Raw genomic sequence first — 24,117 nt, forward strand, 5'->3', positions numbered from 1 at the left:
TATATTTGACAACAGCGCACTATTTCATACCAGGCAAAAGCCCAAACCAAACAAGCGAACAACAAACTGACCAGCGTGTGTATTTCCTGGGCTTGCATCCCCTGCAGCTCTCTCACACTCCAGGTGGGAATGCACCACGGGATGGCCACTTTGGAAAACAGGTGGCAGTGTCCTGTGAAGTTAAGACACTAGACCACAGGACCCAGAAACCTGGGCAAAGTGGTGACACCCGCATGCATTTCCCCAAACTCAGAGAATTATAAATTAACACCTATGCATGTTACCGTATCTAAATTTCATGGCTCTAAAAGCCAAACACAAAGTAGGATGAAGTGAACACCAAAGAGCAACTCGCAGGGGTCCCCTTGGGTCCCTCGGGATCCGCGAGCTGGCGAGGAAACGAAAACATAATGGCGCAGGTTGATCACGGAGCCTGGGGGGTGCCCTGCCCCTAGTTTCAGTTTCGATTTTCCCTCCGCAGCCCGGCTTCCCCTGCAGCTCCGCCTCCGCGCTGGGCGCTCTCCTCGGCAAATTTCTCGCGCTTCACGGCTGTATTTAGGAAGAGCGGAGCCGAGCTCAGCGGAGCCCAGCAGAGCGCAGGCGAAGCAGGGGGTCGCGGGGAGCGGAGCCGCAGGCATGACGGCAGAGCAGCGGCGGAATTTGCACGCCTTCCGCGACTATGTCCGGAAGATCCTGGACCCTACCTACATCCTGAGCTACATGACCCCCTGGTTTAGGGACGGTGAGTGGTTGCCGCCTGCCCCTTGGTGCAAGAAAACAGTTCAGGATTTCTTTCTTATTCCACTGCTCAACCCCCATCCCGGTCTTTCAATCAATACAGTTAACGCCAGGTTTGTGGCGAGATCTTCGCAATATTTTAGACTGGGGATTATCAAGAGTTTGAGAAGCCCTTGGAAGCCCACATGGGGAAACTGAGTCCTAGCGAAGTGAAATGACTTGCTTAGAGCTGCACATTTGTTTAGACTTAAAGCTGGGGAAACGTGTCGCTGTCCGTTTCATTTATTTCTACTAATACTTGTGTCCGTCTACCGTGTTGGTCTTTGCGCTGACATCAGAGATTCAGAATGAGATACAAGCCCTTCCTTCAAATACTTTAAAGTCCAAGGGGTTGGTGGAGACAGGTGAGGACCGAAGAACACAAATGATAAGTTGAGACTCACTCTGCCAGATCTGGATCTTATCAGCAAATGACTGGAAACTTTTATAAATTTGATTTTTATTTTATATTGGGTATAGTTGATTTACAATGTTGCACTGGTTTCATGTACAGCAAAGTGATTCAGTTATACTTACACCATTCTTTTTCAGATTCTTTTCTCATATAGGTTATCACAGAATATTGAGCAGAGTTCTAGGTGCTATACAGTAGGTGGTGCTCCGTAGATTACCTGTTTTGTATTTAGTAGTGTGTGTATGTTAATCCAAGACTCTTAATTTATCTCTCTCCCCCACCTTTCCCCTTTGGTAACCATAAGTTTGTTTTCACAGTCTGTGAGTCTATTTCTGTTTTGTAAATAAGTTCATCTGTATCATTTTTAAGATTCCACATATAACTGATATGATATGATATTTGTCTTTCTCTGTCTGAGTTCACTTATTATGATAATCTCTAGGTACATCCATGTTGCTGCAAATGGCATTATGCCATTCTTTTTTATGGCTGAGTAATATTCCATTGGATATATGTACCATATCTTTTTTATCCATTCCTCTGTCATTGGACACCTAGGTTGCTTCCATGTCTTGTCTACTGTAAGTAGTGCTGCAATAAATGCTGGGGTGCATGTATCTTTTCAAATTATGAGAGGATCAAGACTCACTGGAGGGAACGGCTTTAGGCTTCAGTTCAGGTGTTTCCCCACAGCGAATGAGTCCCATGATGATGGATAATGGCCATTTTACAGATTTGTATTGAGGTACTTTGTGCCAGAGGTAAGCAGAGCCTTGGGGAGAAGAGAAGGGAGGGGGTGCCTGGAAAGAGTTGAGATGAAAGAGGGAGTGTGCTCCAAACGCCTACATAACTTTCCTGATGTGAGGCAGTTTTTTGAAACTGTATTAAAGCAGACAGGTAACTTGCGTGCTAATTGCTGCATACAACCAAAGCACAGGTTGTGGAGCCAGGAGTGAAAGAATGCCACCAACACGAAGGACTCCCACTTTGTAGCTATGCTCAGAGAGAAGTAACAAAATAACATCCTAATGATGGTAGAGAAGTTGGGGCCCTTGAAGAATGTAAGCCATGCAAGCAAGACATCTGTCTCTTCCAGAAATCCTCCAAAGAGTGAAACACTATCAGGGATGTGAATCCCATTCTTTCATGTACTGTGTAGTGATTTAATAACCAGCAACTTAGCAGTTAAGGTGTGCGTCAGGCATTAGGCTAGCACTGGCTAGCATTAACACACATTACTACACGTATTAGTTAATAGGAAGCATCCTTTTAGGAAATGAAGGATCGATAGGAATGGTTCTGCCCTGAGATTAGAGTGCCTGTGCGAAGTCAGGTAACTGAACTTAATAAAGTGTGATGAGTGCGTTGATGGAAAACCACAGTGTGCTTATGGGAGTGCATGGGTGGGATTGTTTTTTAATACATATTAACTTTAATTTATAGTTATAATACAACACAATAAAAATACCAAAAGTTTCTGTGGAGTATGTTATCTCCCTGAATAAACCTTAAAAAAAAAAAAAAGACAATAAACTCCTCATAAAATAAAAAAAACCCAAAAGGTAAGTTTAAAAAGTGAGCTTGAGGTAGCTCAAGTGGTAAAGAATTGCTTGTCAGCGCAGGAGACATGGACTCAATCCCTGATCCGGGAAGATCCCACGTGCCGCGGAGCAACTAAGCCCGTGCGCCGCGACTATTGAGCCTGTGCTCTAGAGCCCGAGAGCCACAACTGCTGAGCCCCCTGCCACGACTGCTGAGGCCTGCATGCCTAGAGTGTGCTCCACAGCAAACGAAGCCACTGCAGTAAGAAGCCTCCACACAACTAGAGAGTGGCCTCAGCTCTCTGGAACTAGAGAGCCGCCCACGTGGCAGTGAGGACCCAGTGTAGCCAGAAATAAATAATTTTTTAAAAGCAAGCTTAAAAATACTGTGTATAATATTATCTTATTTTTGAATGTTAACAATACCGTAGAGTTCTTATTTCAAGTCCAGCCCCATAGACAGCTGTTCTCATATAGTTGGTTGACATCTTTCCTGTTCATTTCTTTGTATTTTATCACATAAACTCTTTGCTTTTCCACCCCACTTTTTCTGTTTCTGTTACACTGATTAAATTATCTATCCCTCCCCTGCCTTGTTTTCTCAGCTCTTTTGGTTAAATCCTAACCCCAGGCTTCAGAATGTGACCTTAAGACCCAGCAATCTTGTGCCTAACAGTATATGTACTTAAGAGAAATGAATATATATGTCCACACAAAAACTTGTACATGAACGCTTATAACATTACTGTTCATAAAAGACAAAATGTAGAAACCTAAATGCCCATTAACTGATGAACAGATAGACAAAACTGGTATATCCATACAATGGAATATTATTCAGCAAGGAAAAGGATTAAATATGATACATGATTACAACATGGATGAACTTGAAAACATTATGCTAAGTGAAAGAACCCAGCCATAAGGACCACTTACTCTATGATCCCATTCATATGAAATATCCAAAATAGGCAAATCCATAGTTGCCATGGGGGATATGGGGAATGACTGCTAATGGGTATAAGATTTCTTTCTACAGTAATACAAAGGCAGTAAAATTATATAGTGGTGATGGATTTACAGCTCTAAAAGCCATTGAATTTTATACTTTAAAAGGGTTTGTTTTATTGTTGCAGAGACCTTGGCAGAAAAGGGAGGCGTTCCTTCCTGTCTTCTTACATTCATTCAGCATACCTTTGTTAAGTGTACATTGAGTACTAGGTCTTCTAAACTCTGAGAATACAGAGGTTAACCTGCCAGACAATTGGAATTACTCCTTAGAATTTACATCCCACTGGCACTAGGACTTCCCTGGTGGCTCAGATGGTAGAGCGTCTGCTTACAATGCAGGAGACCTGGGTTCAATCCCTGGGTCGGGAAGATCCTCTGGAGAAGGCAATGGCAACCCACTCCAGTACTCTTGCCTGGAAAATCCCATGGAAGGAGGAGCGTGGTAGGCTACAGTCCATGGAGTCACAAAGAGTTGGACACGACTGAGCAAGTGACTTCGCTTTGCTTCGACAGTGGGGAAAATTATCAAATGTCGGGTCATACGAAGGTAACTGTTTGGTTATCAGCCCAGACATGGAGTTACTGTGCAAAATCAGTAAGACCACCAGCTGGTTGGTGGATAGTTGTCTGTTACCTGGCCTCACTGTGTCTTCTTTAGCTCCTGCTTTTTCTTTTCTACCATATTTCCTATGGGCATGAAATAAATAGACTGTCAGATATTTCTCCAGCAAAGACACACTTTTTCAGGATCAGCAGAGAACTGCAGTCTGGAATCTGCAATCACGGCAGCCCCATGCAGGTCCCTGCAGGGCAAAGGAAGAACACTTTAATAGAGGAGAAAAGGAGTCTGGGAGGGGCTGTAGTAAACAGTCATTGGCTTTTCCCTGGCTCAGTCCTTGCCAGGAAGGAAGTCTGACTTCTTCCTCTTGGGCTCTGCTATGGGCACAGGGCATGAGAGCGCCCCCTTCTGGTCTCCTGACTCTATTGTGATTTCTGTTTACTAATTTTTTTTTACATGTCTTAGCAAAAGCCTCCGAGAAGGCAATGGCATCCGACTCCAGTACTCTTGCCTGGAAAATCCCATGGACGGAGTTGCCTGGTGGGCTGCAGTCCATGGGGTCGCTAAGAGTCGGACACGACTGAGCGACTTCACTTTCACTTTTCACTTTCATGCATTGGAGAAGGAAATGGCAACCCACTCCAGTGTTCTTGCCTGGAGAACCCCAGGGACGGGGGAGCCTGGTGAGCTGCCGTCTATGAGGTCGCACAGAGTTGGACACGAATGAAGTGACTTAGCAGCAGCAGCAGCAAAAGTCTGGAAATAGGACCATGAAAGGACCTCTGTTTATTCTAACTCTGGTTGCTGTTTAGTTCAGTCACTCAGTCGTGTGTGACTGTTTGCAACCCCATGGACTGCAGCATGTCAGGCCACCCTGTCCAACACCAACTCTCGGAGCTTACTCAAACTCATGTCCATCGAGGTCGTGATGCCATCCAACCATCCCATTCTCTGTCGTCCCCTTCTCCTCCTGCCTTCAATCTTCCCCAGCATCAGGGTCTTTTCAAATGAGTCAGTTTTTCGAATCAGGTGGCCAAAGTATTGGAGTTTCAGCTTCAGCATCAGTCCTTCCAATGAATATTCAGTACTGATTTCCTTTAGGATGGACTGGTTTGATCTCCTTGCAGTCCAAGGGACTCTCAAGAGTCTTCTCCAACACCACAGTTCAAAGCATGAATTCTTTGGTGCTCAGCCTTCTTTATAGTCCAACTCGTACATTCATACATGCCTACTGGAAAAAACCATAGCTTTGTCTAGACGGACCTTTGTTGGCAAAGTAATGTCTCTGCTTTTTAATATGCTGTCTAGGTTGGTCATAACTTTTCTTCCAAGAAGCAAGTGTCTTTTAATTTCACAGCTGCAATCACCATCTGCAGTGATTTTGGAGCCCCCCAAAATAAAGTCTGTCACTGTTTCCCCATCTATTTCCCATGAAGTGATGGGACCAGATGCCATGATCTTAGTTTTCTGAATGTTGAGCTTTAAGCCAACGTTTTAACTCTCCTCTTTCACTTTCTTCAAGAGGCTCTTTTGTTCTTCGCTTTCTGCCATAAGTGTGGTGACATCTGCATATCTGAGGTTATTGATATTTCTCCCGGCAATCTTGATTCCAGCTTGTGCTTCATCCAGCCCAGCATTTCTCATGATGTACTCTGCATGTAAGTTAAATAAGCAGGGTGACAATATACAGCCTTCACATACTCCTTTCCCGATTTGGAACCAGTCTGTTGTTACATGTCCAGTTCTATCTGTTGCTTCCTGACCTGCATACAGATGTCTCAAGAGGCAGATCAGGTAGTCTGGTATTCCCATCTCTTTCAGAATTTTCCACAGTTTGTTGTGATCCACTCAGTCAAAGGCTTTGGCATAGTCAATAAAGCAGAAGTAGATGTTTTTCTGGAACTCCCTTGCTTTTTCAATGATCCAACAGATGTTGGCAATTTGATCTCTGGTTCCTCTGCCTTTTCTAAATCCAGTTTGAACATCTGGAAGTTCACGGTTCACATACTGTTGAAGCCTGGCTTGGAGAATTTTGAGCATTACTTTACTAGTGTGTATGAGTGCAATTTTGCGGTAGTTTGAGCATTCTTTGGCATTGTCTTTCTTAGGGATTGGAATGAAAACTGACCTTTTCCAGTCCTGTGGCCACTGCTGGGTTTTCCAAATTTCTGGTTGCTGTGTCCACTGTAATTGTCACTGATGACAGGAGTGGCCCTGTCCTCACACCCTTTTAGTCCTACGATTAATTCAGACTTTTGAACCAGAAACTTTCAAATGTTAGAAGAAGTCATGGTTTTTCTACCTAACCTGGTGCTACCATGAGTTCTCACTTGTTAAGGGGAGACTCTTGCAGACATCTTTAAGAGACTCCTTTTCTTAAGGACTGCCCTCCAGTGTGTGTCCAGACTTCCACAACAGACTAGGAGAAGTTTCCAGAGAGGCTGGGGGTAGGGTTGGGGGTAGTGAAGAATGGGTATGATTGACCAAGACGGAGAACTTGCTGCTTTCCTGCAGGTCCTTCCGTTGCTGTGAATCCCCAGCCCCGTTTGAGAAGATCTGACAACCCTTCCAGTGATTAGTGGTTTTACTTCCAGTGATTAGCGGTTCTGCAGTTTGATGAGTCCCTCTTGCCTCTGTTTGTAGATGTGGTGCAGCACATTCAGGCCAAGAAAAACAACAAGGGGCCCATGGAGGCTGCCTCCCTTTTCCTCCAGGTCCTACTGGAGCTCCAGGAGGAAGGCTGGTTCCGTGGCTTTTTGGATGCCCTTCAACAAGCAGGTTAGTTCCTTCTTTTTACTCACAAATCAGAGTTATTACTTGACTGTTTAAAGATTCTGTAAAGGTGAAATTCTATTAATTTATAAGTATCCACGTTTAGTTTATGTCTCAATCTGAGGCAATGTAAAGACTATTTTCAGGCAGATGCTATAACTGCCTACTTGAAATTTCCAAAGGAATCTGTAGAGAGGTTATTACAACTAATGGAACAGTTTAGCATGTTTATTGGATATAAGATCAGTATACAAAAATTAGTTGTATTTCCACCCACTGGGAAAAATGGCAAATGTAATCCAAAATAAAATACCATTTCTAATAGTAACAAAAGTTATATTTAGCAATAAATCTAGCCAAAGGTGTGTGGAGTCTGAATAGAGAAAATGACAAAAGGTTTTTGAAAAAATAAAAGAACTTCTAGGGAATTCCTTGGTTGTCGAATGGTTAGAACTCTGTTCTTTCACTGTCATGGCCTGGATTCAATCCCTGGTTAGGGAACTGAGATCCTGCAAGCTGTGCGGCAAAACCGGAAAAAAAAAATCCTGGCTAAGTGGAGATATATACCTATGCACGTGGAGAGGAAGACCATAGAAGTGTCAGTTCTCCCTACACTGAGCTATACATTCAATACAATTCTAAATAAAAATCCTGCATGCTACTTTGTGAACTTGACAAGCAGATTCTAAACTGTATGTCGAAGAATTATGACCCAAGAATAGTCAGTACACTTCTAAAGAAGAATTCAGTAGGTTGGGGGTTCCTTTTTTAGATATCAAGATCTATTAAAAGTCACAGGCATTGATACAGTGTGATGCTGGTCCTGGTATTGAACAACTGACCGATGAAATAGAATGGAGAGCCTTCAATCAGACTCGTATATTTATGGAACTCTGATGTACTGGAGATCACTGGGAAAAGAGGATTATTCAGAAAGGAGGGACTTTTTGATACATTGCAGTGGGCCATTTAAAATGGGATAATGTTAAAAACCAGGCAAATCCTAACTTTCATATCCATGTGGATACAAATAAACTTGTCTTCCTTACGTCATTCCATGTACATACATACACTTGCACACACACAATAAGTCAAAAGAATTCAAGACTTAATTCATAATAGCAAAAGATCAACTATTTTAGACCAGTATATAGAAGAGCATTTTTCTGACCTTAGAGTATGATAGGATTTATGAGATAAGACATTAAAACATTAACCTAAATTGATAAATTTGAGGATATTAAAATTAAGAGTATATGTTTATCAAAAAACACTATACAGAAAGTGAAAAAATAAGAGACAAACTAGGGGAGGATATTTTCAAACTACATTATCACCAAGGAATTAGTATCCATGATATATTTAAAAGGCTTAAAATCAATTAAAAAAAAAAGAAAATATTTACAAGGCAAAAGATGTGAAGTGAGTTTTCAAAGAATAAGAAGCATGAAAGGTTAATACACATGAGAAAAGACTCTCAGCCCAATTAGCAATTAGGAAGTTGTACATTAGGAACATAATAGCAAAATCTAGTAAGTCCAACAGTGGGAAGGCTCAAAGAGGATTTTTAATAATGGGAAATCTGAAGGATGACAATAGGGAGTGTAAATGCTACAACTGTTGAAAAACAATCGGCATCAGCTCGTATAGTTACAACTCTCCTTCTGTCCAGCAGTTTCAGTATTAAGTATATGCCCAGAGAAATTCTTAACACATATATTCCAGAATGCACATACAAAGAATGTTCATACTATAATCAGTTGGTAATGCCAAAAACAAGCAAGCAAAGAAACAAAACTAGAAGCAACACCAGTATCCTTCAGAAAGAGAATAGATAAATCCATTTTGTGACGTTCACACAAGAGTCGATTATCCTGCAGTGGAGATGTACGAACAGAGCTACAGATGACAGCACAGGCGAAACTTAGAAATGCAATATTAAACTTTCTAAAAAGTCAGATAAAATTGCATTTAGTGAAGAATAAAATTAAAACATTTCAAACAAGCTTAAACTAAACATGTATTCTTTAGAGAATTGAGCATATGCCACACAACTATTCCAAGAAATCAAGAGTGATAAATCAAATACAGGATAGTGCTATCTTTGCAGGAAGATAGAAGAGCGAGAGAGAGGAGACACACACCCACAAAGGTACTGGAATATTCCAGGTATTATGTCATATGTGCTAATATGGTCTTTATAGCCCAGTGAAAAGAGTGTGGGCCTGATAGTCAGACAAGCCTGGTGGTTCTCTGAAGAGAAACTTAGAGCCAAGCATTCCTGGATAATTCTAGTTGGAAATAATTTTTTCACTCAAATTTCCCATTGTACTTACTATTCTTTCCTTGGAATAATGTAGGCAGTAAGGCCCTGAGGGGCAGGAATTAACATTTATATTTCTTTTTGCCCTTTTTACTACTTTGCACTGAGAAGATACTTAGCATGATGGTTTGACTCAATTGAAAGGCAGATCAGAGATTGTAGGTGAAGTCCATGGGGTACCTTGGAAGGAAGAGGTCTTACTAAGACCAAATATAAGACCTCAAATTTATTCTCAGTGAAAGTGTTAGTCACTCAGTTGTGTCCAACTCTTTGTGACCCATGGACTGTAGCCCGTCAGGCTCCTCTGTCCATGGGATTTTCCAGGCAAGAATACTGGAGTGGGTAGCCATTCCCTTCTCCAGGGGATCTTTCTGACCCAGGGATTGAACCCAAGTCTCTTACATCGCCTTCATTGGCAGACAGGTTCTTGCCACTAGCTCCACCTTAAATGTGGGGTGCCTAAAATGAATATTGAATTTTCTTTTTGAAAGATCATAAATAATGGAAGTGATTTACAGTTGTTTTCAGTTCTCTCACAATACATACAAACATGACTTCTAAATTTTAATCTCAACATATTTTTTTAGTTGGTGTCCTAAGAGCCCCATTTTCCCCCTACTTTTCAGGTTATTCTGGACTTTATGAAGCCATTGAAAGTTGGGATTTCCAAAAACTTGAAAAATTGGAGGAGTATAGATTACTTTTAAAGCGTTTACAACCAGAATTTAAAACCACAATCAATCCAGAAGATATCCTTCCTGAAATATCTGGATGTTTAATTAATCAAGAATGTGAAGAAATTATTCAGGTATTTTACTTAATATTAAATATTGAATTTGGGGGAAAAATTTGACCATGAGGAATGTCTTCTGTTTTCTATGTTATTTTAGAACTGAACAAGATCATTTAAAGTCCTCAAATCTAAGGCATAATTACCTAGAAGGATACTTTTATTTGTGATCTGAGTAATCAATTTGTGTCACAGATTTTTTTCAGGTTTGCCCTATTTTCAGTTAAAATTACTTTACTACTTTTGTGAATAATGTTTTATACAAATTTAAATAAAATCAAACAGTTTAGCAAATAAAAAGAAAAAAGGTTATGGGCTCCAGTGGTTAAGTATTCAGTCTCTGGACACAGATCAATTTTGTTAATCCAAGCTCAGCCACTTACTAGTGGTGTGATCTTGGGCACATTTAGTTTCTCTAAGTCTCTGTTTCCTGTATGAAATGGGAATACTAATGGTACCGTATTAGTCAGGCATTTTTATAGGCTTTGAATGAGATAATATATGTAAAGTGCTTATAAATCTCTGGCACATAATAGTAATTGCTCAATGAATTTTAATTATCATGATTAATAATAAGAACCATGTAAGTCTCACTATCCAGAAAAAACTATTTGTTAATATTTTGTTATATCCTTCTAAATATGCCTATGCCAGTATACCCATATTTTGAATAGGTGTGAAGTAGTTTGTTTTCCTGATATAGCTGATGTTAATATAATAACATCTCAGAGGAGGTAAGAACACAGGGCTTGACATGGTGATATCATGTGTAAGAGGACAAGGATAAAGGGAAGTGTATCTTAAAAGATCAAGTTGCACTGGGGCAAGAACGGTCATGAAAGAGACCTAGTGAACCAGAGTATACAGTGATCTTAAATTTGATAGTATTTGAATTGACGTTTCTTCAGTAAAAACTCATAAAATGAAAACTTTTGAAACACTTGATCAGTCCACTACAATTGTCTTCCTTAGATAAGTTCCAACAAGGGGCTGATGGCAGGTGCAGAGAAAATGGTTGAATGCCTTCTCAGATCAGACAAGGAGAACTGGCCCAAAACTTTGAAACTTGCATTGGAGAAAGAAGAGAGCAAGTTCAGCGAACTGTGGATGGTAGAGAAAGGTAGGATACTTGGAAGGGTGCGAGGGTCTGAAAATAGGCCCTTCTTCATAGTTCTGCTTGGAGCTTCTTGCATTCTACCTGCTTTTCACTCACTGTCAGAAGCATTTTCCCTTCAAATACTCTTGGCTATATTTCTAGTGAGAGGCCCGCATGAAGTTGAGTTCTGGGAGGTAGGTGGTTTTTTTGTCTACAGAATTAGTTGGGTTGTATATATCCCCTGAAAATGGATCAGGACAAACCCTTTCATCCAGAATTAGCCTATCTGCCCAGAGTATTTGGGGGAAAGGCAGAGTCTGAGCTCACTCTCTGGGTTTAGATGATGAGAGAAATAGGTTGAAAATTCTAGAGTTAAAGGTTCAAACTCCACAACTCACTGCCTTTTCAGAATAGAATCATCTTAGACACTATATGGTGGTTCTCTTGTTTAGAATCCATCTGGAACCAAACTAGAACAAGATTGAAAGGAAGAATCTGTTTCGATTAAGTGGCTGAGCTATCCCTTGTCTTCCTGAAGCTAATAACATCTTCTCAGAGCATTATTTTAAGAGCTGAGTTTGATAAACCATCTGAGTGTCTGGTCTTAGCCTTTCAGAGTCTTCTTTAAGATCATAAATTGTTTCAGAAATAATCTGTCAAAATACACATCTGTTGTCTTGGGTCGGGTCAGGAATGGAAGACAAAAGTGTTTCTGCTAATAGGGCTTGTCTTTGGTGTGGTTGTGGATCACCTAGGGATCTTGTTAAAATGAAGCTTCTGATTCAGTTGGGGCTCAAGAGTTTGCATTTCCAACAAGCTCCTAAAGAAGTTGCTGGTCCGTGTTCCACACTTTGAATAATAAAGTCCTAAATGACACTGGAGTTCAAACTTCAAATCAAGATTTCAAATTAAAAAAGATTTCATTTAATTGTTTTAAAAGGTAGAGGGAATGGTTATAAGAAGTCGTAATGGAAGTTTAAAATTTTATGACCTCTTTGTAGGGCTTTCACCATCAAGATCATAATCAGATAAAGATTATGAGATGTGTTTTGTTTTCATAAAGGTGCAGAAAATGTTCAAATGAAAGATCTTGAGGATGATGAAATGAAAACTTTGGATGTACACATTGTCTACAAAGAAGAACCAGAAAGCCAGAATCTTAGCCAGAATTCCTGTTCTTCAGGTACTCAGCATTGTTCATTCTTCTCCGTAATGATGCTCTTGAGGTATTTCGAGTAGGGTCGTGTCTTGCAGTGCCAAAAGTCATAGCCTAATGGAAAGGTTTTTAAGGAAAAATCAGAACAAAAAGAGAATATATGTTAAAACAGATATTTTCCCTACAACTAGAAATACCATTCTCTCCCTTCCATGGCACTTGCCAGCTTCTCCCTTTTCTTTTTCCTTCTTTTTTTATCACTAAGGATGTGCATGTCTACATTGAAAATGCAAATAGAGTCCTCCCAGAAGCTCAATACCTGTGACATCTGAAATCAGCCCTGCTTTCTAAAGAAATGCTTCTGCTCTTTGTGAGTCACTTGTTCAGTTTCCTCTCAAGATCCCAGGGCTGCAGTGTATGTTGATAAGTGTGTGCACTGTACAAATGTGTGGGCCTGAGAGCTTGAGCTGGGGCTGGGATCCAGCCTGTGTTGTTTGCCAGCGCAGCGCAGTGAGGGGCTATATCCTCCGAAAGGGAGTCCTTTCTCTAATTCACACAAAGGCACTGTGAGTTAACTGTGTCCCTGTAAGGCCCACTTTATGTTTCTAGAAGCATATTTTCACAAGGAGACCAGAAAGCAGCATAACAAATTAAGCAAAGAGTTATTTATAAAAGGGCATCAGAGAAAAACATAGGATCAATAAAGAAGTGTTGGAAGAAGGATGTGATTTGGGGATAAGAACATAAGGTGAGAATTGATGGACTGTTTCTGCAATAAAATGATACACATTTTTGTCACTCCAGAATAAAATCAGTGACTGTCAATTGTTTTAAGTTTTCTGACAGGTAAAGGTCCTTAGCGAACTCACTTAACCATTTAGAAATTTCCATTTACTTTAAAATAGGTAGGTTCGACTCAACAGATGATTTCCAAGGCCTTTCTAGCTCTTAACATTCTGTACACTTATCTGTTAGTGAGATACCTCTGATTATTTTTTTAAAACTTCTGATTCTGTTAAGAGAGAATACCATGTGAGCGCCTGCAGAATTTTAAAGCACGGTTGCTTGTCAGTAAGAGATTGCTTTGGAGTTTGGTATTCAGTTTGGTGTTTTTCAAAGACCTTAGAGGGATTTGTTGTTGTTTTGTCTCATGCAGCATTTCCTTTAATCGGTGGCTATCTGTTTTGCCCTGGATTAGGCCATTCTTGCTTTAATTTCTCCTGATTAGTCTTCCATGATTATTTCAGAAAGAAATCTTTGTGGTTTTTTTTTTTTTTTTCTTTTTTTCTTCCTGCCATTGGTACTTTGTTATTGACGGAGAATTCTGTATTTCAAATCAGTTTAGAAGCTGGAATGGTTAATTAGAGACAAGAATTCTAAACTTTCTTAAATGAGGTCTTTCTTGCTAGAGTCAAATTTCTTGTCCTTTGGAGGATAGTGTTGACTTGATTCCTCAGAGTGGTCACTATTTGCTAACTTAGTTTCTGTTGTATTACAGAAGTGCCTCCTACTTATAGCCCATTGAAACCAAGAAATTACCAACTAGAGCTCGCTTTACCTGCTCAGAAGGGAAAGAATACAATAATATGTGCTCCTACTGGTAAGCGGATGCAATTACTGAAATAGTTTATTTCTCTGTTTGCTTCCTTTTTTCCACTTTATTGAACACTGGGACCAAGTAGCAAGTTTCAATTGTTTCATTTTTCCATTGATCTTTTGAAAAAAACATTATTCATATGGTTTCGTGGTGTTTTCAGGGACATGAGGAAGGAGAGAGAATGCTTTTTTTTTAGCTTCCTGCAGTCCCTGGCTGTGTGCGAGTGCCTAGGAAGTAGCTTGGGTTTTGAGTCAGAGTGTGAGTTCTACAGTTGTTAACCTACCCTCATCATCCGTTTGCTTTTAGCTCTGTGGTTTTAGAGGAGCCCCCAATAATGACCTTTCTACAGAAGCATTTTACTATACTATTAGTTACGTGTTGTCTTTCTCTTTATATGTTAAAAGGTTGTGGAAAAACCTTTGTTTCCCTTCTTATATGCGAACATCATCTTAAGAAATTTCCACAAGGACGAAAGGGGAAAGTTGTCGTTTTTGCTGTTCAAGTCCCACTGTATGAACAGCAGAAATCTGTGTTCTCAGAACATTTTGAAAGATTTGGGTAGGTATAAGTTGGTCCAGCTTTTTTTTCTCTAGGTCATGTAACCGATGTGTTTTGTGCTTTGTTTTGCTTTTAGAAAACCATGATTCAAAAAACTTATGGTAGATTAAGCTTTTTTATTTTCTAGATATAACTCCTTCATGAATACACCTGAAATCCTAAACTCCTTTGGTTAGCTCTTGTAGAGTGAGTAAATGACTTAAGGTGAATTTTATATTATAATGGAACATTTAACTTTTTAAATGATTTTATAATTTATTTAATATTACTCTTTTCTATGTTCTTTCACGGTGGCTTGAAAGAATTATGCTTGGCCCTCTGTATCCTCAGGTGCCACATAGAATATATTCTATCAATACTAGAAATTCTTCCTAGATTATGTTTATTGATCACTTACTATATGTCAGAGACAGGAAAGAATCTACCAACAGTGCAGGAGATCCCAGTTCAATCCCTTGGTCGAGAAGATCCCCTGGAGAAGGGAATGGCTACCCACTCCAGTATTCTTGCCTGGAGAATCCCATGGACAGAGGACCCTGGTGGGCTACAGTCCACGGGTACCAGAGTCTGACACGACTAACACTTTCAGTTTTTTCACTTTACTATGTGTCAGGCTTTGTTCCAAGCACTTACCTTTTCTCCAAATCCATTCCTTTTGGACTTAGGGAGAATTTAATTGACGTTCTGATCTTTGTGGTTCCTTATTCACATCATGGTTGCTAATGGGAAATCTCTGTCATCTTCCAGGTACAAAGTTTCAGGCATTTCTGGAGAGACAGCTGACAATATCTCTGTGGAACAGATTGTTGAGAACAATGACATCATCATTTTAACACCACAGATTCTTGTGAACAGCCTTAAAGATGGGACTATTCCATCACTCTCCATCTTTACTTTGATGATATTTGATGAATGTCACAACACCAATAAACACCATCCATATAATATGATCATGTTTCATTATCTGGATCAGAAACTGGGAGGATCTTCAGACTCATTGCCCCAGGTGTGTCCAAAGTCAGATGGATTTCTTCCTGAATCGTCTTTACTTACCCTTGTGGCCATATTGAGGATGTCCTTCTTAGATCCTTGCATACTGTACAACTCATTAGGTTAGTTTTGATTGGTTCATTCATTCATTCACTTAACAAATATGTATTAGGTACCCCCATGTGTCATGCCCTGTGCTGGGCACTGGGCCACAAATATAAAAAGATAGTCCTTGCCTTCAAGCAGCTTAAGTTTTGTGGGGAGCCAAATATGTGAGAATTATGTCATAATTTATGGTAATAACACGCAATGGAGTTGTACAGAAAAGAAATGAAAGTGATCTTAAATGTGCTATGAAAGTAAAGTGAGACCTAATAGAAGTTAGGATAGGTAAAAACTAACAAGAGTTTATAAGGAAAATAGCTGGATGGTTTTCAGTAAAGGCTACTGTGTGTCTAGAGGCACGGGGATATGAAAATGCACAAGGGCTCGAGAAGCTTAAAGTTTTGTTTTTTTGTTTTTTTTGGCTGTGCTGTATGGCTTACGGGGACCTTAGTTCCCCAACCAGGGATTGAACCCGGGCCACAGCAGTGGATGTGCTGAGTCCTAACCACTGGACTGCCAGGGAATCCCCAAGAATCATGAAGTTCTTAATATTGCCTGAGTGCAGAGTATGAAGCTGTAGATAGCCACCAGTGGGGCAGGATGGGAGGGAGGGAATGATTGGCAGAACAAGATGCCAGGAGAGACGAGCGGGTATGGGCTGCGTAGGTGCATTAGTACAGGAGAGTGGACGAGGCATTGTTTTTGGTGTCGTCAGAGGGGAAGGGCTGAGAGGAGTCAAGACAGAGAATAGTTTATAGGTGGGGGCAGGAAGGGTATGGTATCCCTGGCGTTTTCTCTTGAATGAAGGAGAGAGAGATGGTTCACTGAGAATAATCAAGATGAGAATGGAGGTGGGAGCTCAGGGTGCATGGAGAAGATTTGAAATGGGAGACACAACTGACAGGAGCACAGATGAGTGGCCTGGTATTACTGAGGCCGAATGAGGTTGGAAACCACGCCTCTGGTTTACCAGTCTCACCTCTGTGTTGCACTGTCTAGGCTTAACAATTAACCATTTAGGAAGCACAGGTTAGAAGAAATCCAGTATGGTGCTCAAAATTCAGACAGAATTTAGTAGAAATCACATTTCTTACAGTTTTTTCTTTTAGAATAAAATTGATAGTTAACTAGATTCCTTGTTTATTTGAATGATTCAGTCATTCAGTCATTCAATATTTGAGTGACTCTTAGAGGAATAAATAAATATTTATTAGAAGACCATTAAACTAAATTCTTTACAAATGTCATCTTATTGAAGTCACCCAGCTACCATTTTTTTTTAAATTGAAGTTATCACATTTTTAAAATTGAAGCTACCATTTAAAAAAAATTGAAGCATATTTGATTTACAGTATTAATTTCTGTTGTATTAATTTTTGCTGTACAGCAAAGAAATTCAATTGCTTTCATATTCTTTTCCATTATGGTTTATCACAGGATATGGAATATAGTTCCTTGTGTACACAGTAGGACATTGCTGTTATCCATCCTATATATAATAGTTTGCATCTGCTAATCCCAAACTCCCAGTCCATCCCTCCCCCACCACTCTCTCCCTCGGCAATCGCAAGTCTGTTCTCTATGTCACACAACTTCCAGTTTAAATGGCTAAAGTTCCCCAACTTTACAGAGAGAGAAAGATTTTTGTCCAAGACACCCAGCCAGTGTGACATGGCTGAGATTGAAATGGAAGCATGTCTGATTTTAGTCCTTGCCCTTTTCAGCATATTGTTCTATGTGTCACGGGGAAACAAACATAAAGTTGAGAGCAGTCCTGCCTGGAAAGGGTTTCTTCTCTGGGCTTCTGTGCTGATTCGTGTTCAGCTGCAGAGCAGTGATTCCCGCATTTACTCAGTGCTTCACCTAATGGGGACCTTTCCATTTTTGATGTCATAGAGAATGTCAGAAAAAAAAAAAATTCTTGTTCTTTATCTGAGGTTAGTTTAAAAAATAAAAACCCTACATTATCAGGAAAGAGTTACATGAGGGACTGTGGAAACATCTTGCTATTTCCCAGACATCTGACGATTTGGAATGCTCCTCACAGGTCCTTGGGCTGACTGCCTCAGTTGGCGTTGGAGATGCCAAAAACACAGCCGAAGCCACAGAATATATCTGCAAACTGTGTGCTTCTCTCGACACAGCAGTGGTAACAACAGTCAGAGACAACTTGGAGGAACTGGAGGAGGTTGTTTACAAGCCCCAGAAGTGTAAGTGGGATTCAGTCACAAGCCCTTTGGGACTTTGTTACCCTCTGCTATTCTTAGTTCAGGGTCATGTAGATGAACACTGAATTCTTACCCTTTCTCTGTTTAGAGCAAAATATTTATCTGCAAACTTGGAAAATAATCATATTTCCCGCTTCTCTCCCCAGTGAAGCTCAGGAGTGGCCTGTAAAAAGCAATCATTCTTACTCTTCATTTCCATAAACCTTAACAAAGGTACTGGCAGTGAAAGGTGCTGAAAACATCTTGGCACGCACGTGGCTCGGTCCTTCTTGCCTTCTGTGCCTGAGGACGATACTGAGTTCCTATCCATTATTTGAATTTGTATCTGGAATTTTGGTTGAAGTGAAAGTATCTGAACTCATCCTGTCCTTCCTCAAAAGATCAGAATATGATTTGATTACTAAGATTGACTAACAAAGATTGATATTTCTTGAATATCAATGCTATACTAACCCAGCAAGGGAGAGAGGGTACGGAAGACAAGTATGACTTCACCCCTTGCTCTCTAAATAGCACACGACCAAATGACTACAAGGCAGAACAAACGCACCAAAGACGGTCAGGGCGCTGGCTGTAAGGAATTTAGACAAGGCACTCAACCTACCACTTTTGATGTCGTATACAAATTTCTTTGGGCTTCCTCGATGGCTCAGCAGTTTAAAAAAAAAAAAAAAATCTGCCTGCCAATGCAGGAGACACAGAAGACGCAGGTTCGATCCCCAGGTCAGGAAGATCCCCTGGAGAAGGAAATGGCAACCCACTCCAGTATTCTTGCCTGAAAAATCCCATGAGCAGAGGAGCCTGGTGGGCTACAGTCCAAAAGAGTTGCAAAGAGTTGGGTAGGCACAAATTTCTTTCTCATCTGGTCTCTCCCACACGCTGAGCTTCATCTCAGCTTCACCTCCCACAAACCCAACCAAGTTGCGTTTCTCTGGGCTCCTGGGATGGAGGAGTCACGTGTGTTCTCCCTCTAAGCTTTGTCCATCCCAGCCTCTGCACATGACTGTGTTCACTCCTCCTCGCCTCTCCCCTGTTTATCTCCTGACATTGCCGCCCCAGGAAGAATGAGAGGAGCCTCCCTGTGCTCCATGGCACTTTGCACCTACTGTGTCACAGCTCTCTGCCTGGTCATCTGGCTGTGTATCTTTCTCTGCTAAGAAGATAGCCTTCTCTGGAGCGCAGAGCATGTTCTTTTCAGCTATCACCAGAACCCAGCATGTTCTGTGGATACTGCAAAAATGAATATTTGGAGCATTGTGAACACCCCTGGGGGTTAGGTGGGAAGGGAGAAGATCAAAGAACAGAGACAGGGCTTAAAATATGGTATTTGCAGAAACAAGATGGATATCAGCCTAGTCAGAGCAGAAGCTCTGTGTTGAGTTAACAGGAAAGCCCGAGTAAGAAGTTGAATTAGGGAAAGGAAATGGCAACCCACCCCAGGATCCTTGCCTGGGATATCCCATGAACAGAGGAGCCTGGAGGGCTACAGTCCATGGGGTCATGAATGAGTTGGACATGACTTTGTGACGAAAAAGCAGCTGCGGGGCATTTTTGAGGGAAGAAAACAGTCCCAGGAAAGTTGAGGTGCTCGCCAAAGGCCCCAGAGCTTTTGATGCAGAGTCTAAAGTGTGGCTGAGGACTCCCAGCTCCCAGGCCTCTTGATTCTGACCTCTTTCACCAGATACGCATGTGGAAAACTAGAATCTAAAATGTGCCTGAGGACTTCTCTGGTGGCTCAGTGGTAAAGAGTCCACCTGCCAATGCAGGAGACACGGGTTCAATCCCTGTTCCGGGAAGATCCCACATGCCATGGAGCAGCTAAGCCCTTGCACCACAACTGCTAAGCCTGAGTTCTAGAGCCTGGGAGCCGCAACTACTGAGCCCACTGCTGAAGTCCACATGCCCTCGGGCCTGTGCCCCTCAACAAAAGTCACCACAATCAGAAGCCCACGAACTCCAACTAGAGAGAAGCCCATGCAGCAATGAAGACCCAGCACAGCCAAAAATAAATAAATAAAATTATTTTAAAAAAAGTTGAATTAGACTTGGACCATGAAAAATGTTAGAATGAGTGCATTAAACACTAGGGAGTGGCTGAAGGTGTCTTGAGTATTTGTTTCATCATTCAGATGACCTGCCTGTGAGCTTGGGGCCTCGGGTTTTACAGAGGAAGAGACAAAGGCAGAGAAAGGTTTGGAGATACCTGCTTTGAACTATGATGTGTTCTTCCTGAGAAATACTAACTTTCCTTTGATGGCTCTAGTTTTCAGGAAAGTGGAATCACGGACTACAGACAGATTTAAACGCATCATATCTCAGCTGATGGCAGAGACAGAGGCTCTAGCAAAGAGTATCTTTGAAGAACTTGGGACTGTAACTCTTGGTGAGAATAACCTCATTTTGTCTTCTCTCCATCTGGGAACAGCCATTTGTTGTTCACTGGGGACTTTTTGCACTTTTCTTAGTCCAAATAATGTCAAGACCATACCCAGAGTTTGACTTCTTGTTTATGTTATTCAGGAAGCTTATAAGTCCTCCTTTATTTTCTCTTGCTTTTTTTTTTTCCTTTTTAAATCCAAAGTAAATCCACCTAGACACACACACCTGAAAAATACCATATTTAATTCAATTCATTGCTTTCTTGACCTTCCAAATTTAGCTTTTCATTGTATGAATGAAACCACCATTGCCCTAAAGTCTTGGATTCAAACCTATGGGTGACCTTTGATTCTTTATTCTTTTGAGACTCTCTTGAAGTTGCCAAGTTCTCTTCTCCTTTTTTAAATCAAGTAATTAATTCATTGGGTATTGTGCCAGGTACTATGCTAGGTAAAGGAAGCACCAAGATTAAAGACAGTCTTGCCTTCAAGGAACTCACCATCAAACAATGAGAATCAAATGCGAATAGTTGCCCTGTGGCAAGGCTGGGTTACACACTGCTATTATGGGCGCACAGGGGAGCTTAGGCCAGGACTGGGCTGTAGGGAGGTAATGTGTGCGATAGATCTTGAAGTCAGCCAGGTTAAGAAGGAGAGGTGATCCAGTGTGGTCAAAGAGACAGCAGTTGCAGAGGGAAGAGAGAGCACAGTGAATTTTAGAATCTGCAGGATTTCATGCTAATTCTAACAGGTGACTAGTAGAAAGGAGAGTGGGGCTGGGGGAGAGGCCGGGGGCAGACAGTGAAGGTGTCCTGTAGGCCATGCTGAGTTTGAATTTTATCCTAGCAGTGGGACTTCCCCGGTGGTCCAGTGGCTTAGACTCCACACTCAAAATGCCGGGGGCCTGGCTTCCATCTGCAGTCAGGGAACTAGATTCCCACGTGCCACAGCTCAGAGCCAGCGCTGCCAAATGAATAAATAAATATCCTAAAAGCAAATGGGAAGCAACGCACGATTTTGAACTGCTAAGTTCTGTGATGAGAAATGACGAGAGCCAAACTGAGGCAGTGGAGATGGGCTAGTGAAGGAAGCCAGCTCGTGCAAACAGAAGCGTTCGGATTTAAGAGCTCACTGGGTTTGGGTGGGAGTGAGCGAGTGAGCGAGTGAGCGAATGCGGGGCTTCTCTCTTGGCACCTGTGTGTGCACCGGCAGGTGTTACTCCAGGTGTTACTCGTTCTAGAGCAAGGAGCAGCTTGGGCAGGCACAAGTGAGTGTAGAGTTTCGGAGATGTTGAATTCTCGTCTCCAAGGTAACTTCTGTGTCTCAGCTTCTCTCACGCTTAACCTCTCTTCTTTCTTTCACAGCTTGATTTCTAACAACTTATTCTAACAGCTGCTTTGCCCGCCTCTACCCTCTTTCCCGTCGAACCCCCATTACCCAGCTCGTCTTCCTGGGATTACCTGTTTCATCTCGCCAGTGTCCTGCGGGCAGTCCTCGTTCTCCCAGGCAGAGCTCTCACGCTGGCCGCTCACCCGGCCGTGCTTGCCCTGCTTGCACAATCTGGTTCTGCTTCTCTTGCCAGCTTTCCACTCCTTGCCTATTAGCCTCGAACGAATTCATTCTCTTGTTTGTTCATTCAGTGCTGGGCTAAGTGCTCGGTGGTGGGAACACAGCGTGGACCCTCAGACACAAGCCCTGCCCTCACGGCATTTTCGGTTTGGCTACCGGCAGTGCCAAAGGTTGGTGAGTGACAGTAGCGAGGCAACACGGGGCAGGGGAGTGGTGGGAGTGAGGGGAGTGAGGGGTGTTTCAGGCAGAGGAGACAGGTGCGTAGAGAGAGTCTGGGGGCTTTCACTAATCCTGAGAACTGTAGGAAGGAAAGTCTCTAGAGAGGAGAGTTGGAAGCAGGTAAAGGCCAGACCACAGAGGCCCCTGAGGGCCAGACTAGGAGTTTGGCTGGAGAAACCCACTAAACACTTGTATTTTATTTTTTAAAGCATTTATTATTGTTATTTTTAACATTTATTTATTTGGCTGTGCTGGGTCTTCGTTGGCAGCGTATAGGATCTAGTTCCCTGATCAGGGATCAAACCCAGGCCCCCTTCGTTGGGAGTGCAGAGCCTTAGCTACTGGGCCACCAAGGAAGTCCCTCAAGACTTAAAAAAAATACGTGTATTTATTTATTTGGCTGCACCGAGTCTTAGTTGTAACACGAAGGACCTTTGTTACATCATTTGGGACCCTGGTTCTCTGACCAGGGGTCAAACCTGCACCCTCTGCTTTGAAAGGTGAAGTCTTAACCTCTGGACTGCCAGGGAAGTCCCTCCCTAAAGGCTTTTAATCAGTGGATTAGCATTGTCTCTCTTCTGCAATTTTGGAAATTCCCTCCGGTTGTTGAATGGAGACTGGACTGGAGGGAAGGTGGAAGGAGGTAAGGAGACCAGGTAGGAGAAGATCATGGTATTATCCAGAAGCGTTAGGACGTGGTCAGGGTTGTGGAGGTGGAGAAGGGTGGGGAGACATGGTTTTCTGCCTTCTTATTCTTCTCGTCTCTTATACCCTCCTGCCATCTCTTCACCTGTTCAGACGCTGCCAGCTGCTCACTGCCAGGTGGCCTGGCTCATTTTTGCACCCACCTAAGTTCAGTAAATACCTGTTGATTGCTTTAGTTTATTGATAGCCTCCTTGTTTGTAGATGGGGCTACTGCTACTTGTCTGGGTAACCGCCTTTGTTCCTCTGATTAATGATGAATGGGTGAGGGGACTTCCCTGGTGGTCCAGTGGTTAAGAATCTCCCTTCCAACGCAGGGGACGAAGATTCAAACCCTGGTCAGGGAGCTAAAATCCCATATGCCCTGGGGCAGCTAACCCCGTGCACCCCAGCTAGAGAAGCCCACACGCAACTGCTAGAAAAGCTCCTGTGTGCTGCAGCGAAGACCCAGCGCAGCCAAAAGGCAAAAGGGTTGGGGGGCAGTTAGGTTTTATTCCATGGCCGTTGTTTGGCCTCTGGGCTGTTTGGTTGTCAGCTCAGAGAACCAGTAGAGCTTGGGTATGGGACACATCTGGGTTTGAATTCCTTGCTCCCTCTATATACTAGCTGTGTGACTTGGTGTGATGATTTGACTTCTCCGAGCTTCCGTTTCCTCATCTATAAAGTGTATCTACGTCATGGCGTTGTGAAATGAAATTATAAATACAAGACATGTTGATTCTTGGTACGTAGTCGGTATTCAGTAAGCAATTGTGTTTGTACGTAGACACACTGCTGAAAACTGTCTCAAGAGAAATACTCTGTGTACCAAGAGTAAGGAATCAAAATTAGAAGGCGAGACATGCTTAGGGCCTTAAATGACTAGCCAGATGACACAATGGAAAACTGTTTTTGTTTTTGTTTTTTTCCAGAAAACTTATCTCGAATTCAAAATAGGAATTTTGGGACACAGAAATATGAACAGTGGATTATTGCAGTTCAGAAAGCATGCATGGTGTTTCAGATGCCAGACAAAGAGGAAGAAAGCAGGATTTGTAAAGCCCTGTTTTTGTACACGTCACATTTGCGGGTATGTGGCTTCTTTGGAAAAGGATATTTCCATTGTAACACCTACTGGGAGCTGTGCTGTGGCAGCTGAGAGAGCATCATTTAGGAACTTTCCCGGTGGTTCTTATGAAGCAAATGCCAAAAGCTATCCTATTCAGCATCTGTCTTTGCTCTCTGAAACCTAGCCCTAGAGGCCATGGGTCTGTGCTGTACCTCAGTATCTCCATATTTGACCTTGGGGGTGGGGAATATTACTGTAGATACATGACCAGGGACAGCCATC

General features: G+C 42.0%; 1 protein-coding gene and 1 long non-coding RNA gene across 5 annotated transcripts in view; one reads left to right on the forward strand and one right to left on the reverse strand.

Annotated features, from left to right (window-relative positions):
* The first annotated feature begins 551 nt into the window (after window positions 1-551).
* Window positions 552-24,117, forward strand: part of RIGI (RNA sensor RIG-I) — a 46,653-nt gene continuing 23,087 nt past the window's right edge. For 2 of the 4 annotated variants that reach the window (XM_086414882.1, XM_086414883.1), the window contains exons 1-11: window positions 552-742; window positions 6,947-7,081; window positions 10,025-10,206; window positions 11,161-11,308; window positions 12,348-12,467; window positions 13,939-14,040; window positions 14,442-14,595; window positions 15,343-15,601; window positions 17,738-17,900; window positions 20,182-20,301; window positions 23,699-23,856. In XM_086414882.1, coding sequence (XP_086271008.1) covers window positions 637-742; window positions 6,947-7,081; window positions 10,025-10,206; window positions 11,161-11,308; window positions 12,348-12,467; window positions 13,939-14,040; window positions 14,442-14,595; window positions 15,343-15,601; window positions 17,738-17,900; window positions 20,182-20,301; window positions 23,699-23,856 — 1,647 coding nt within the window. In that variant the 5' untranslated portion in view covers window positions 552-636. Of the gene's footprint in view, window positions 743-4,271; window positions 4,292-6,946; window positions 7,082-10,024; window positions 10,207-11,160; window positions 11,309-12,347; window positions 12,468-13,938; window positions 14,041-14,441; window positions 14,596-15,342; window positions 15,602-17,737; window positions 17,901-20,181; window positions 20,302-21,936; window positions 22,036-23,698; window positions 23,857-24,117 lie in introns of those variants that run through there. The other 2 variants (XR_015169440.1, XM_086414885.1) reach the window with 2 other exon arrangements.
* LOC147366662 (uncharacterized) overlaps window positions 12,186-24,117 on the reverse strand; it is a 33,053-nt gene continuing 21,121 nt past the window's right edge. The window contains exons 2-3 of the long non-coding RNA XR_015169442.1: window positions 15,229-15,386; window positions 12,186-12,554 (exon numbers count right to left, since the gene is read on the reverse strand). This is a non-coding gene — a long non-coding RNA (uncharacterized LOC147366662). The remainder of the gene's footprint in view (window positions 12,555-15,228; window positions 15,387-24,117) is intronic.

Source organism: Bos grunniens, chromosome 8 (genome assembly GCF_055505025.1).
Source record: "Bos grunniens cultivar Pamir isolate PY7600 chromosome 8, Bosgru_T2T1.0, whole genome shotgun sequence".
Lineage (NCBI taxonomy): Eukaryota > Metazoa > Chordata > Mammalia > Artiodactyla > Bovidae > Bos > Bos grunniens.